The 14030-nt window shown below is 43.1% G+C and overlaps 1 protein-coding gene across 6 annotated transcripts in view; it reads left to right on the plus strand.

The window, feature by feature from the left end:
- plppr5a (phospholipid phosphatase related 5a) overlaps window positions 1–14030 on the plus strand; it is a 72380-nt gene that overhangs the window by 34005 nt on the left and 24345 nt on the right. For 2 of the 6 annotated variants that reach the window (XM_072704252.1, XM_072704251.1), the window contains one exon: window positions 1403–1460. In XM_072704252.1, the coding sequence (XP_072560353.1) occupies window positions 1403–1460 (58 nt within the window). Of the gene's footprint in view, window positions 1–1402; window positions 1461–4262; window positions 4788–8598; window positions 8844–12239; window positions 12806–14030 lie in introns of those variants that run through there. The other 4 variants (XM_072704248.1, XM_072704249.1, XM_072704250.1 and 1 more) reach the window with 4 other exon arrangements.

Here is a 14030-nt window from a genome sequence, read left to right on the forward strand (position 1 = left end):
CACATCGTGTGGGCCCACACGCATCCAATTATGCAAGCACACAGATACTACACAGATATTATTTTACCAAGCATTTTACATGTGGCGCAAACGTCCACCGGCGTCTGTGGTGTTTTTTTCTCAATGTTATGATGGTGACATCTCGTTGTACTAAAAGCACGCCAAACACCTGCCTCGTCTTTAGCGCGATTGTAATACTGTGAAGTTGCTATTACCATGGCGTTTTCTAATGTTACTGGCCCTGTTGTTTTAGTTCACACTTTCAGGGGGAAGTCGAGCACTAAAAATTGCTGATGCCTCCATTTATGACGGTGCTGCAGATGCTACTCTTTAAAATTACCTTGGGGATGGAGTAAGTGTGTAAGTGTAAAACCAAGGTGAAACCCCACAGATTTGTCTAATCTTGTTCCATCCCTGAAGGACTAACCATTCTGGTTTGATATGCAGAGCTGCATCTCTACTCCTTATTAGTTGGTTCACGGCAGCCATCATTTCTCCTTCTGTATCTGAAGCAGTCTGGACCTCTGGCCTTTTTGCAGGTGCCATCATTGAGGATCCCAGCCTTGCAAACTGTCACCCCCAGATAACTGATGAGAAGGTACCACTTAGTCTCTTATTTCCCCACCAATACACAGTGATTCCCTGAGATGTTTTGGCCGAGTTCGCAGAGTGCTAGAGAAATGGTGTTGAGTTGTGGGATCATGACCCTTTAGGGTGATTGTGAAACTGGAGGCTGCTAACTTCTTCAGTATCAGCTACTGCTGCAGCTGGATTCCTTGCCATTTCAGTGGCAAACACCAAAACGCAATCCAAGGCTCCCACTCTGAGTGCAGCAAGGCATCTGGCTACTGAAGTATCAGTAGAAGACCTGAACCACCAGGTCCCACTTAACCCTTGTTAATTGGGCTCTGAGGACAAACATGTTGGATGGACTCCTAACATGAGATTTAATCCTTGTTATCTTCAGACTTGCTCCTCTTGCTCCGCGGGTTCTTTAAAAAAAAAACGTCCCTGCCAGACAGTCCTCATTTTTGCTACCTACTGGGAACTGGGAGGGACTAAAAACGTGGACTGTCTGGAGGTCCCCAAGGACCGGATTGGGAAACACTGACATAGGGGATCCTTCTAAATCCATATATTTCAGCAGCAATAAACGTGAATCAAATTTTATCTACAGATTTTTCCGTACTTCACTCTGGCAAAGGATCAAAAGATTGGCTTTCTGACCATTAGAACTTCAAACTGCAGAGCATCATCGATAACAATCTCAACTTATAGACCTCTGTTTGCAGGAACAAGAATAAAAGCAGATCCTTTGCCCTTCAGTTACCCCCTGTCCCCTTAGCCTTGTCACTACCTGGGCACCTGTGTCATATCACCGCTCACCTATCGCTAGTTACAGGACCAGTGGAAATGACCAGTCTATCATCCCGAATTGTGAAGGCCGCCAAGCTGCAGAGGTCAGATCCATTTCACCATTTCAGGTCGTATTTGAAACTCATATTAGGTGTATGTACTACAGTAATTACATGAAGCTGTCATGGTTGATGCATTATACTGTTCCTGCTGCTTCTCCTGGTCAGGGCTGCAGGACACAAAACTTATATCGTCTACTAAATAAAGAACTGACATTCCTTGGGGTATTCTTGAAGAAAAATATTGCTCTCAAAGGACCGTACAATACCAAGTTAATCTGTTCATTATTTATTGACAAACAACGGACAATTCTGAATGTAACGGTGATACTTTATTAATCCCAGGGGGGAACTTTATTAATGCCATTTTGTTTCCATACAGGTGAGAGCAAGCTTGGGTTTTATAGCAAAGGGCCAGCCACCATGCAACGTGCAGGGAGCTGGAGGGTGTTAAGGATGTTTCTCTGGGTCTCACAGACATGTGATTATTCTGCCAAGGCAGGATTCAACCCTTAGGTCACAGGTACTGATGCTTAACCTGCTGAACCACAAGTACAGCTGTTTTAAAGATGGTTTGCCCAGGTGTCATAACCCAGAAAACGTTACTGCCAGACAAATACGTATAAAAGTCAGGTGATTAGAATGAAACTGACATAATCTCAGTTCACTGTGCTTAAATACAGATGGTGGTAATCAGGCACCGAAGGCGCTGTTCTGAGTAGCATAGCAGAAAAAACACGAGTAGTACATTTCACACATTAAAACAGGAAGGTACTACTTGTGAGATAGATCTGACATTGCCGTTTATTCAGTCCATAACATCAACCATACAATTATATGAAATAGAAAAAATCAGGGCAATAACTTCCCACAAAATTTTAAACGATCCCATAACCACAATATACAATTAAATAAAAATGAAAAAGTTTTGGTGATGATTAATGATTATCGTAATTATCACCATAATAATTTATCAAATAGTTTTTGGGATAATCTGTAGGACTGTACTTAAGTTAGATGAGTGGCTGTAGAAAAGGAATGATAATATCAATATTATTGATGATTTATAAAGCAACATAATGTAACTCTGTCTCAACCTAAGAGATTGTGAGTTCCATTCATTGTTTCTGTGGATTTTTTCTGTGACCTCCACCCCCCCGTGGGTCAAATGAAATGGCAGCTCTATCTTGCCCCTTTGTCTTGGTAATGTACTGGTGTCCAGAACTCTGTGTTTCCTGATAAGTGCTGTGACCCCCTGTAGTTACTAAAAATGATTGGCTTGGTAATTGCTGTGTCATGAAGGATACATTGTATACCAGCTTCACTGAATGTTATATATATGTTTTTAAATTACATTGATCCATCCATTTCCTAACACTTATCCTGGTGGGGAAGGCAGGAGGAGCCTATTCTGGTTATCAAAGAACACGAAGCAGGGGCACACTCTGGATAGGGTGCCAGTCCCTCACAGGGCACACTGTTTGACTAAACTGCATGTTTTTGGGTTGTAAAGTGAAACCAAATTACTCAAAATAAACCCACAAAGCATGGGGAAAGTTGGAAGCAGATTTGAATTCCTAACCCTTGGAGGGAGGCAACAATTATGCAACCCACTGAGCCATTATGTCATTTGAGTTGTAATAATCTTAGACTGTTTATACCAGCTGGCCAAATACCTTTAGTACAGTGTAAAATATCAAGATGAATAATATAATATAATAATGATATAATGATCATTTTCATTTTCCATACCTGCTTGTAGGGTCTACAGGCAGAAGACAAGAAATAGAACAGGGCGCCAACCCAGGGCAGGATAAATGTCAACATAACATAGCTTAATTTACACACACAGGCATGTTTGAACTTCTGCTGTTTTTTGCAGTACGAGTGCCATCTTGTGGTTATTATTAAGATTGCAGGCACCACCATAAAATGGAAAAAGGAAAACGCGTTTTAAAGTATGCTTATACTGTACATACGTACGCTTTATGGCCAGTCACCTTCCAGCCAGGTATCCAGTACAGAGCCTGGTCTGGAGACTATCCCAGGCAGTACAGGGTACAACCTGAATGACTGCCAGTCCATCACAGGGCACATTTTCACACATTATATATAATTTTGAGATAATGTTCCTAGCCACACATCAGGAAACCCGTGTCACATATGGGGAACTCCATGCACGCACACAGGGCTGGAGATTCAAATGAATGAATGAACATTATGTTATATTTTTATATAGCGCTTTTCAAGACACCCTGCGCATTTTTACAGAACCAGTAGCGAGTCACTTGAAATTGTGAAGGAGGTTTGCAAAATCTTGCCTATGCACTAATCAGACATATTGAACTAGTTACTCCCTAAACACATTTGTTTTACATCAGATGTTAATAGACAACGCCATTACCCTGTTGACTGGCTTTCTTTCAGGAACATTTCTTAAAGAACATTTTTATCACTTAAAATTTCCAATTTTTCAGCAAAGAATGAATGAAAGTTACATTTACATAGCACTTTTCAAGAAACCCAAAGTGCTTTACGGAAGCAATGGGGGGCCACTTCAACTACCACCACTATGTAGCCCCCACCTGGATGATGCGACAGCAGCAAATCTGCGCCAGTGCGCTTATCGCACAGCAGCCAAGGTGGTGAAGGGGCAGGAGAGAATTTACCAATCAGATATAGGCAGCCAGATCTGATAGGGTCACAGTGGGCAATTTAGCCAGGACATCAGGGTACCACCCCTACTCTTTCGAAAGATGCCCAGGGGTCCTTCATGACCTCAGAAAGTCTGGACCTCAGTTTTATGTCTCATCCAAAGGATGGCATTGTTTTAACAGCACAGTGTTCCTGTCACTGCATTGAGGCATTGGGTTCCACACTGACCACAGGATGGGCTCCCCCTGCTGGTCACAGTGTCCCCTTCACTGCACTGGGATCCACACAGACCACAGGATGGGCTCCCCCTGCTGGCCACAGTATCCCCTTCACTGCACTGGGATCCACACAGTCCACAGGATGGGCTCCCCCTGCTGGCCACAGTGTCCCCTTCACTGCACTGGGATCCACACAGACCACAGGATGGGCTCCCCCTGCTGGCCACAGTGTCCCCTTCACTGCACTGGGATCCACACAGTCCACAGGATGGGCTCCCCCTGCTGGCCACAGTGTCCCCTTCACTGCACTGGGATCCACACAGTCCACAGGATGGGCTCCCCCTGCTGGCCACAGTGTCCCCTTCACTGCACTGGGATCCACACAGTCCACAGGATGGGCTCCCCCTGCTGGCCACAGTGTCCCCTTCACTGCACTGGGATCCACACAGACCACAGGATGGGCTCTCCCTGCTGGATAACCTGGGCTGAACTGCAGGTGGTATGTTATGAAAAAATATGCTACACTGTTATATTTTAATATTATATATAAATTAATGTTATGAAGAATATTTTACTGATTAGATTCATACACTACTAAATTCTGTTCTTAGCAATGGGGAAAGGTGTGAGGATAAAGTGCTATTGCTGCTCTATAGTACCATGCTACACCTACAAATGGACTCATTTTAAAAACTCAGGACAGCCCAGGTTAATGCAACAGTCTCACAGAGAGACTGCAAATAAATGGACTGAGGCAGAGAGCAGTGCGTGAAGCCGCCTCAGATTCACCTTTTAGAGTTAAGGATGGGAGGCGGACTGAGGCAGAGAGCAGTGCATGAAGCCGCCTCAGATTCGCCTTTTAGAGTTAAGGATGGGAGGCGGACTGAGGCAGAGAGCAGTGCATGAAGCCGCCTCAGATTCGCCTTTTAGAGTTAAGGATGGGAGGCGGACTGAGGCAGAGAGCAGTGCGTGAAGCCGCCTCAGATTCACCTTTTAGAGTTAAGGATGGGAGGCGGACTGAGGCAGAGAGCAGTGCATGAAGCCGCCTCAGATTCGCCTTTTAGAGTTAAGGATGGGAGGCAGGCACGTCTAAGCAAACACAGACATTGATTTTTTGGAGTCCATCTACTGTATTAGACTGTATTTCTACTGTACATCTACTGTATTTCAGGTACTGTCCGAATAGCAGTAATTTACATGCAAATCTATGAACGTTGCATACATTTTACACATGTTGGTATTTTGTGAATGAATATGTCTGTAAGTGGACCAAAATATCAAATTGCTGTATAGCTCATATAATTTAATTTCCTGTGTCAGGAACTATCTCTTCATATTAGAACTTTCTGGTCCGGTAGGCATAGAAAACAGCTAAATGAATGTTTATAAAAATACAAATAAGTAATCTTGCAAACTTATCAACAGTAGGTACCAGTGATGGCCAAATGAAGCTTCGTGAGCAATTTTCTGTATTTTTCACCCCACTAGATGGCGCTCTCGGTTTACCTTGGGGCATGAGTTGAGCTTTTTTTTGAGTAATTGAGAGCTCCATCTAGTGTTGTCAGAAAATACAGCAATTGGTTAATGAAGCTTCATTCGGCCATCGTTAGTAGGTGCCACATGCCTTCTCACAATATGCCAGGGGATACGCATCGTCCGTCTACGCCACACGCTGCAGCTCCAAGAGAGCCGTCTCACTGTAGCTATACAGCGAATGAATGCCGATCAGGTTATGATGTAATAATGCAAGGAATGCAGCTCTCCAGCTAGCACAGCTCTTTGGGAGATTGGGGGCATTGCCAATGTCACCCTGAAGACTCCACCTGTACTGGCCATCCTGAGAAAAGGAATCCAGGAAGTGATAGTATGGTGCCCTAGAAGGATCAGAATAGTTAACCTTCCTTGTTCTGTTTTTGCCCCACAAGTACAAGTGTCACAGACGCTTCACATTTCCAGGATTATAAGAGCTCAGACTTTTTCAAAAGCTCATTTGGAATGTTGTTTCTGAATGTGGACTAAAATTTAAACCACTTTTTTGTTTGCAGTAATTAAAATTAAAAGTAAATTAAAGTAAATTAAGTAAAAGTAAAATAAATTTAAAGTAGGGTTTTGCTTTGTGGATTGGAGATTTTTTACTTGTATATGAAGAGTTTAGTATTTCATTTTTAAGAGCTGTTAAAAATATATTTTTTTAATGTTTTGTTGTTTACAGAATATCACAAAATGAGCCAGTATACACTCACCTAAAGGATTATTAGGAACACCTGTTCAGTTTCTCATTAATGCAATTATCTAATCAACCAATCACATGGCAGTTGCTTCAATGCATTTAGGGGTGTGGTCCTACTAAAGACAATCTCCTGAACTCCAAACTGAATGTCAGAATGGGAAAGAAAGGTGATTTAAGCAATTTTGAGCGTGGCATGGCTGTTGGTGCCAGACGGGCTGGTCTGAGTATTTCACAATCTGCTCAGTTACTGGGATTTTCATGCACAACCATTTCTAGGGTTTACAAAGAATGGTGTGCAAAGCGAAAAACATCCAGTATGCGGCAGTCCTTTGGGCGAAAATGCCTTGTTGATGCTAGAGGTCAGAGGAGAATGGGCCGACTGATTCAAGCTGATAGAAGAGCAACTTTGACTGAAATAACCACTCGTTACAACCGAGGTATGCAGCAAAGCATTTGTGAAGCCACAACACGCATAACCTTGAGGCGGATGGGCTACAACAGCAGAAGACCCCACCGGGTACCACTCATCTCCACTACAAATAGGAAAAAGAGGCTACAATTTGCACGAGCTCACCAAAATTGGACAGTTGAAGACTGGAAAAATGTTGCCTGGTCTGATGAGTCTCGATTTCTGTTGAGACATTCAAATGGTAGAGTCAGAATTTGGCGTAAACAGAATGAGAACATGGATCCATCATGCCTTGTTACCACTGTGCAGGCTGGTGGTGGTGGTGTAATGGTGTGGGGGATGTTTTCTTGGCACACTTTAGGCCCCTTAGTGCCAATTGGGCATCGTTTAAATGCCACGGCCTACCTGAGCATTGTTTCTGACCATGTCCATCCCTTTATGACCACCATGTACCCATCCTCTGATGGCTACTTCCAGCAGGATAATGCACCATGTCACAAAGCTCGAATCATTTCAAATTGGTTTCTTGAACATGACAATGAGTTCACTGTACTAAAATGGCCCCCACAGTCACCAGATCTCAACCCAATAGAGCATCTTTGGGATGTGGTGGAACGGGAGCTTCGTGCCCTGGATGTGCACCCCACAAATCTCCATCAACTGCAAGATGCTATCCTATCAATATGGGCCAACATTTCTAAAGAATGCTTTCAGCACCTTGTTGAATCAATGCCACGTAGAATTAAGGCAGTTCTGAAGGCGAAAGGGGGTCAAACACCGTATTAGTATGGTGTTCCTAATAATCCTTTAGGTGAGTGTATATGGTAAGATTAAATGCTGCATATTAAGGAATTTGATGTAGATGCAGTAAATTGATTTGTATTGTTGTACTTGCACTCAGCATTGTGTCATAAAGGCAAGTCGTACTTCTAGAGCAGTGTTTCCCAATCAGTCCACGTTTTTGCTCCATCCCAGCTCCCCAGCGAGGGAGCACAAATGCGGACTGTCTGGAAGTGAGTTGGGGGGGAGCACAAATGTGGACAAGCTGTGGGTCCCTGAGGACCAGATTGGGAAACAGTGTTCTAGAGAGCATGGATTCTAAGTTGTGCCGAACATAAGGTGGCTGGAAGTCCTAGGCAGTGATTGGAATCAGGTGCACGTTAAGTGGTTAAAATGAAGTGTGCTTGAGGCGGGGGGGGGGGTCACATGCACCCTCTGAGAGCAGCCATCTTCTGTGAGGAAGTGGCTGCAGCAGATGGTGCTGTTATGTATTTGGGCCAAAGCACACAGCTCAGTTTATATTGTGTTTGTGTGCATTTGGCTGATGATTAAAGCCTATCTGTTTGTTGGTGGCAGGTAATCCTCACTGTGTACAGGGAACATTAGATATTTTCTGGGTGGTATTGCTGCATAAGTTATTCAGTGCTTCCTGAATTTGAAAGCTCCAAGCTGTGGCGTTTTGGGACATGACTTGATATACATGTATGCAATTAGTGTTGCAAATTTTCTAATAAGTCAGAATCCAGAGATGCTACACGTGTTTTCTGCCAGATTGAAATGGTCTCATTTCTCAATGTGCGCAGTATAGCTTTGTTTATTTTTTTGTGTTGCTGTAGTGTAATTTGTAGAATGGAGTATTTTGGGAAAACCTGAACTTGGTTGGGTGGCTGGTTTGCGTGTTTTGGATTCGCTGCTTAGGATTCCTGTGGGACTGAGGACCTGCTCAATGCAGGCCAAGAAACAGGCCTGCAGGCCTTTGTGATGGCAGAAGCTCTCCCAGGCTTACAGATTCCCGGTGAATGAGGCCACTTGGACCTTCAAGCTCCCCTAAGGCAAGAAAACATGTCCTCCCCTTATGGCCAAGACGCGGCCAAGCCCCAATGCTCTCAGGAACCTCACACCAAAAATCCCCTACAGTAAGTGCCATGGCGATGAGTTTCTATTTTACCCACCTTTGAATTCAGACAGTATTTACCAGACATGTTACACTATGTTCTCCCAAACTACAAATATGAAATCCCTGGCAGTTATACGAATTTTATGGCTACTAATAATGAAAATAAAGATATAAAACCACAAGAATAAAGTCATAATTCGAGGGTAAAGCCATAAAGTTTCGGAGTGCAGCCTTTGGCGTTATTCCCAAAAAATACAACTTCTCTCGTAACTTTATTCTCGAATTATTCTAACTTTGCAAGAATTGCAACTATTTATTCTCCAAAGTTATGACTTTATTAATAGCTAGGGCTGGGCGATATATCGCGCATGCGCAATAATCACCGCCAGGTCAGATGACAGCCGAAGCATTTGGCCGGACGCCAGCTTTTCGGTCCTATACGGACATGCCCATGATTTGGTAAGAGGATTAATAGTTGGCTAAAACATGAGGTGTGTTTTGTGATACCGAAAAGTTAGTAATCTGTATGAACTTCATGTTTCTTAAATTCAATTAGCGGGGCACCCCACATAATACTGTTTTTGTATACAGTAAAACCGGTCTAAGTCGACGCTCGCGTGACCAACTTAAATGTGACGACTTAGAGAATTGACGAGATACACTTTGGCGACTTATGTCTATCTCGCCGTTTTACCGACTAGTAAATATAATACCATACCTCTACTCATCACGGCCTCGGCATCCTTCCTTGACCAGTCAGTACATGCAGTATGGGTTCCTATAAAGCCATCCAAGTCTTTTACAGACTGCCATGATGTTATTGCCCCCGGTCTGTCCAATTTCAGCTGAATGTTGAACCCTCAAAACAATCTATTGTGCTCTGTCATGGATTACTAACGGAAGAACTGACAGGTCTGCTGCACGCATTGGATGAATCACGCTCTGCCGTTAATTGTATGGAGCGCTATAGCAAGCATAACTGCATCACACTACTCTTCGAGTGCAGCGTTCATGTCAGGGTCTTGACATGACGGTGTGCAGCAGGCGGCGGGAATGCAGCGATTGGGGTGTATGAAAATCCATTCATTTGTGTTGTTCGGGACCGGGATTTAGGTGACGACTAAGGGAATTTGACGACTTACAAGCAGCGATTTACACAAGAAATTTTAAAGGAAACATCATTAGGAAAAATCGGGACTTTTGCTTGAGCGTCGACTTGTGCACATTGACGAGTTACATGCCGGCGACTTAGACCAGTTTTACTGTATTACGATTTGGTATACTACGATTTGTATACCTCAGTGCAATACGCACTGAAGTTGCGGTGAATAAGAGCAGCCACAACATCTTTTAAAAGAGGAGATCTTGTGGATAAGCAAGGTAAAAAGACGTCGGCGGTGTGGTGGTACTTTTTGCAGCTCAAAGTCTGACACATGATTTATTAAACATAAGAATATGCCGTATTTATACTAATTGACTTTTGGACATCACAGAAAGCCTCATTAGTTGTATGGCTAAAATATTAAACTGCTTAAATTGTGGGCGTTAATAAATGTCCGTATAGCACCGAAAAGCTGGCGCATGGCCAAATGTTGCGCCCGTCATCTGAAACCCTAGTGATTATTGCGCATGCGCGATATGATATCGCCCGCCCCTAAAACTCCGGCGTAGATACTGTACATCTTTTTCTAGGCACTTGGGACTCCTAATGCGCATGCGTTATTGAAATCTTACTGTTATTTTGATCTAACACTACTTATTAGAATGCGTGATTAACTTTCGGCCTCATGACGTGACTGATATGATACGATGAAAACGTATGCTGATGTGCATTGTCTTGTTGCGTATAGATAGAGTAACGTAACAAAGCTGCATCCCTTTAATACATGGCGCTAACTTTCCCCTCTTAGTGCTTTAAAACTTGGCTGACTGCCTTCAGTGAACCATAAGTCTGCTCCTTTCCAGATGTCTCTATAATCTGCTGAGTATATTATTAGTCTGGATTTCATGGCGGCAAAAAACCTCATTCGAGATGGACCATTTCTCTGAATTTACCTACGCTTACGCAAACGTCAGATAGACGCAAATACGTAGTGGAAACCTTTCCCTAATCTTCCTGCTACGTTATTTTCAGTACTTATTCAATCAGAGCTCTTTACTTGTAAAGACATTTAAACGTCATTAATAATGCAGAAAAACGTTTTTCCATGGTTTGCCCCATTTGCCCTTAAGTTTACGTCTTATTAAAAACGAATCTTTTTGATGTCACCAAATCAACATGAAAAACAGATTTCTTCATGTCCTATGTAGGTTTTGCGAATTGGTACGGCTATCAAACACTGCAACTTTTGATTTTTTTCCAGTCTAGCAGTCGAAAACATGCCACTGATTCATTGGAGTTGGATATATGATTGAAACTCAGCCAAATCTGTATGTTGTTAATGCATACATGCAATGTTAACTACTCTGTGACACGATGTAGAATCTAAGCTTGCCCATTCAGTAAAATTGTTTCTCTACACCATTTGGCAGAGGCTTTTAATTAGTGCACTGCCATAATCATGTGCCTAACTGTTAAATGTCAGAGCTGTCATGTATTTGCTTTAAGTCTTCCTCAAGGGCGGACTGGTTTTGTGCTCATAGATGTAATTATGTGCACCAATCTCGTTCTGAGCTGTCATTTTTGTGGCCTTCCTGTTAGCTTTAACAATTCTGTCCATTCTCCTATAACCTCTGTCATAAACTAGATGTTTTGGCCATTGAACTGCCATCGACTGGACGTTTGCTTATCACATGATTCTCTGGAAATTCCAGACATATAGTGCATGAAAATCCCAGAAGAGTTTCTCTTTCTGGGAGGATAGAACCACCATCGTTGAAACTGCTTAGGTCAGACATCTTGGTCGTTGTAATGCTTAGTCAAACAGTAAGTGAGCCTCCTGACCCTGTCTGTGTGCTGTATGTATTCGGTTACAGACACATGATTTGCTGTTATGAAGAGCAGCCTGGTTCACAACAGCAAACGATTGTAAGGGAGGGGGGGGGGGATTACGATGATTTCAGGGGCCCCTGTCACTGGAAAAATTGAAACATAATTGGATTGGTCTGCGTGGGGGGGCATCTTGGGGTCCAAAATCTCTAGCAGCACCCCCAATTGCAACTAATACACTGGCCACTCAGTGTAATCTTAACAAAATCAACAGCGTTTCACCGTCCCGCCTTAATCACGAAAGAAATCATCAAAGAAATTGCCAGTGAACGTTGCACTTTTGGAAAAGATGCCCGAAAGCTCTTACTTTGAGTCGGAGAAAAATTGACCTTTTGAAACTTGGGTTATGTAATAAGGATAAGCGTAACGCAGTCTTGAAAGTGTGTGTGTGTGTGTGTGTGTGTGTGTTGGGGGGGGGGGGGGGTCCTAACGCAGTGCAGCTGATGTTGCTGCATAATATATATACATATACATCACTCTTAAGTCGCCGAGGCTCGCTTGTGGAGCGCAAATGGTTGAAAGGACGGCGCTGCATCAATCAGCAATGCTCGCACTGAACATCCCAGCAGGCACAGTGTGCACTGATGCTCCAGCCCAACGTGCGTTGCCGTGACCGGTAGCGGCGCGTGTTTCGATATTTCATGGATTATCTCTTTTAACGTGTGATCGATGCAGAAGAGGCGCTGTGCTGAACCAAGAAATGCCCCGGTCACATTAGGGTTGCGAGGGACGAAGACAGTCGGGCTCTTCTGCTGACAGTGGATCAAATTGATTTATTTTGGTCGACAATGCTTTATTTTCAGATAGTCATAATGGCTGGGACTATCATGCTGGCGTACTACTTCGAGTACACAGACACTTTCAACGTGCACGTACAGGGATTTTTCTGCTATGACAACGCTTACACAAAGCCGTACCTCGGACCGGAGGAGTTGAGCGCTATTCCCCCGGCTATCCTGTACACAGTGGTCGCCGGAGTTCCCGCACTGGTCGTGAGTTGTCATTTTTATATATGTACAGACTGTATAACAGCTTCCAGTTAATGACATCTTTACGGATTACTAATAGTCCTAAAGTGTGCTTAATCGCTGCATCGTTTAAGATATAGATATTTGGTCTTTTTGTAATGGTACTGATTTTTGTTTCTTTTTTAATAATCATCGTAATGATCCATTATACATTAACGTGTAATTAGGTCATCTTACAGAACTTTCTACTATGAAGGCTTCTCGATCGGTCCTCCCAATATTCATACTTGGTCACATCTACGGCACGCAAGGCATTGCCATTTCTAGATACCACGCTTTCTATATAAGTAATTTAGCAAAACTTAAACTGCCCCGGCCTCATATTGCCGTGATGGCGGGACTCGTGAGGGCTTCTGGAGATTTCAATGACAATCACTCATCTACATACAGCGCCCTTGAGGATTAATTAGCCTAATGTTCCGTTTATATTCTTCTTAATTAATTTGTATATTTAGCTTTGTGGCGATTAATTTTATTTTGATTTACCGATCCTTTGGGCTTTTAATTAGTTCTGAAGAGAGGATCTGGTCTTTTGATTGATAGCGTCACATAATTCATTTACCCAAACGGCAATATCTTAAATGGGGGGGGGGGGAGGTTGGTTGTGTAGGTTTGTAGTTAAAGTTGAGATTCAGAGAAAAGCTGAGTGTGAGCTCATCTGAAGAGATGATTTTTCTTCCTGCCCAGTTCGCCCTGCGTGGGAACTTGAGGTATTTATAGTGACTACAGCGGTGTCTCTATGACTGTTAATCAATAGATATTAGTATATCTGGTAAGCCAAAGGCGCACGTAGTTAGCTGGAGACATAAATCCAAGGGAGATTAGGAAGTTATAGGAAGGGAAATTAAACTAATCAGGGAGCATCTTTTTTACACATGAGATGATTTATTGACTCAGTAGAATGGGTAAGCTGGGTGTGATACCTGTGATGTGGTAAGCTATGATAAGAATGAAAGTGAACCTTGCTAAGTGCATAATTTACAGTTCCATACTCCACGGTGTGTGTGTGTGTGTGTGTGTGTGTGTGTGTGTGTGTGTGTATATATATATATATATATCGGAGGCTGCTTAAGACTTGATTATAAGAGTCCTTGTTCACGTTGGAATATTAAGGTGAGCCAGTTGTCCCGTACCCTCTCCTTTCGTAAACAGGCTCCATCGGCGAAACAGGCCTTTCGCGAGAAACGGA

This window comes from Paramormyrops kingsleyae, chromosome 21, assembly GCF_048594095.1.
Source record: "Paramormyrops kingsleyae isolate MSU_618 chromosome 21, PKINGS_0.4, whole genome shotgun sequence".
NCBI classification, from domain to species: domain Eukaryota; kingdom Metazoa; phylum Chordata; class Actinopteri; order Osteoglossiformes; family Mormyridae; genus Paramormyrops; species Paramormyrops kingsleyae.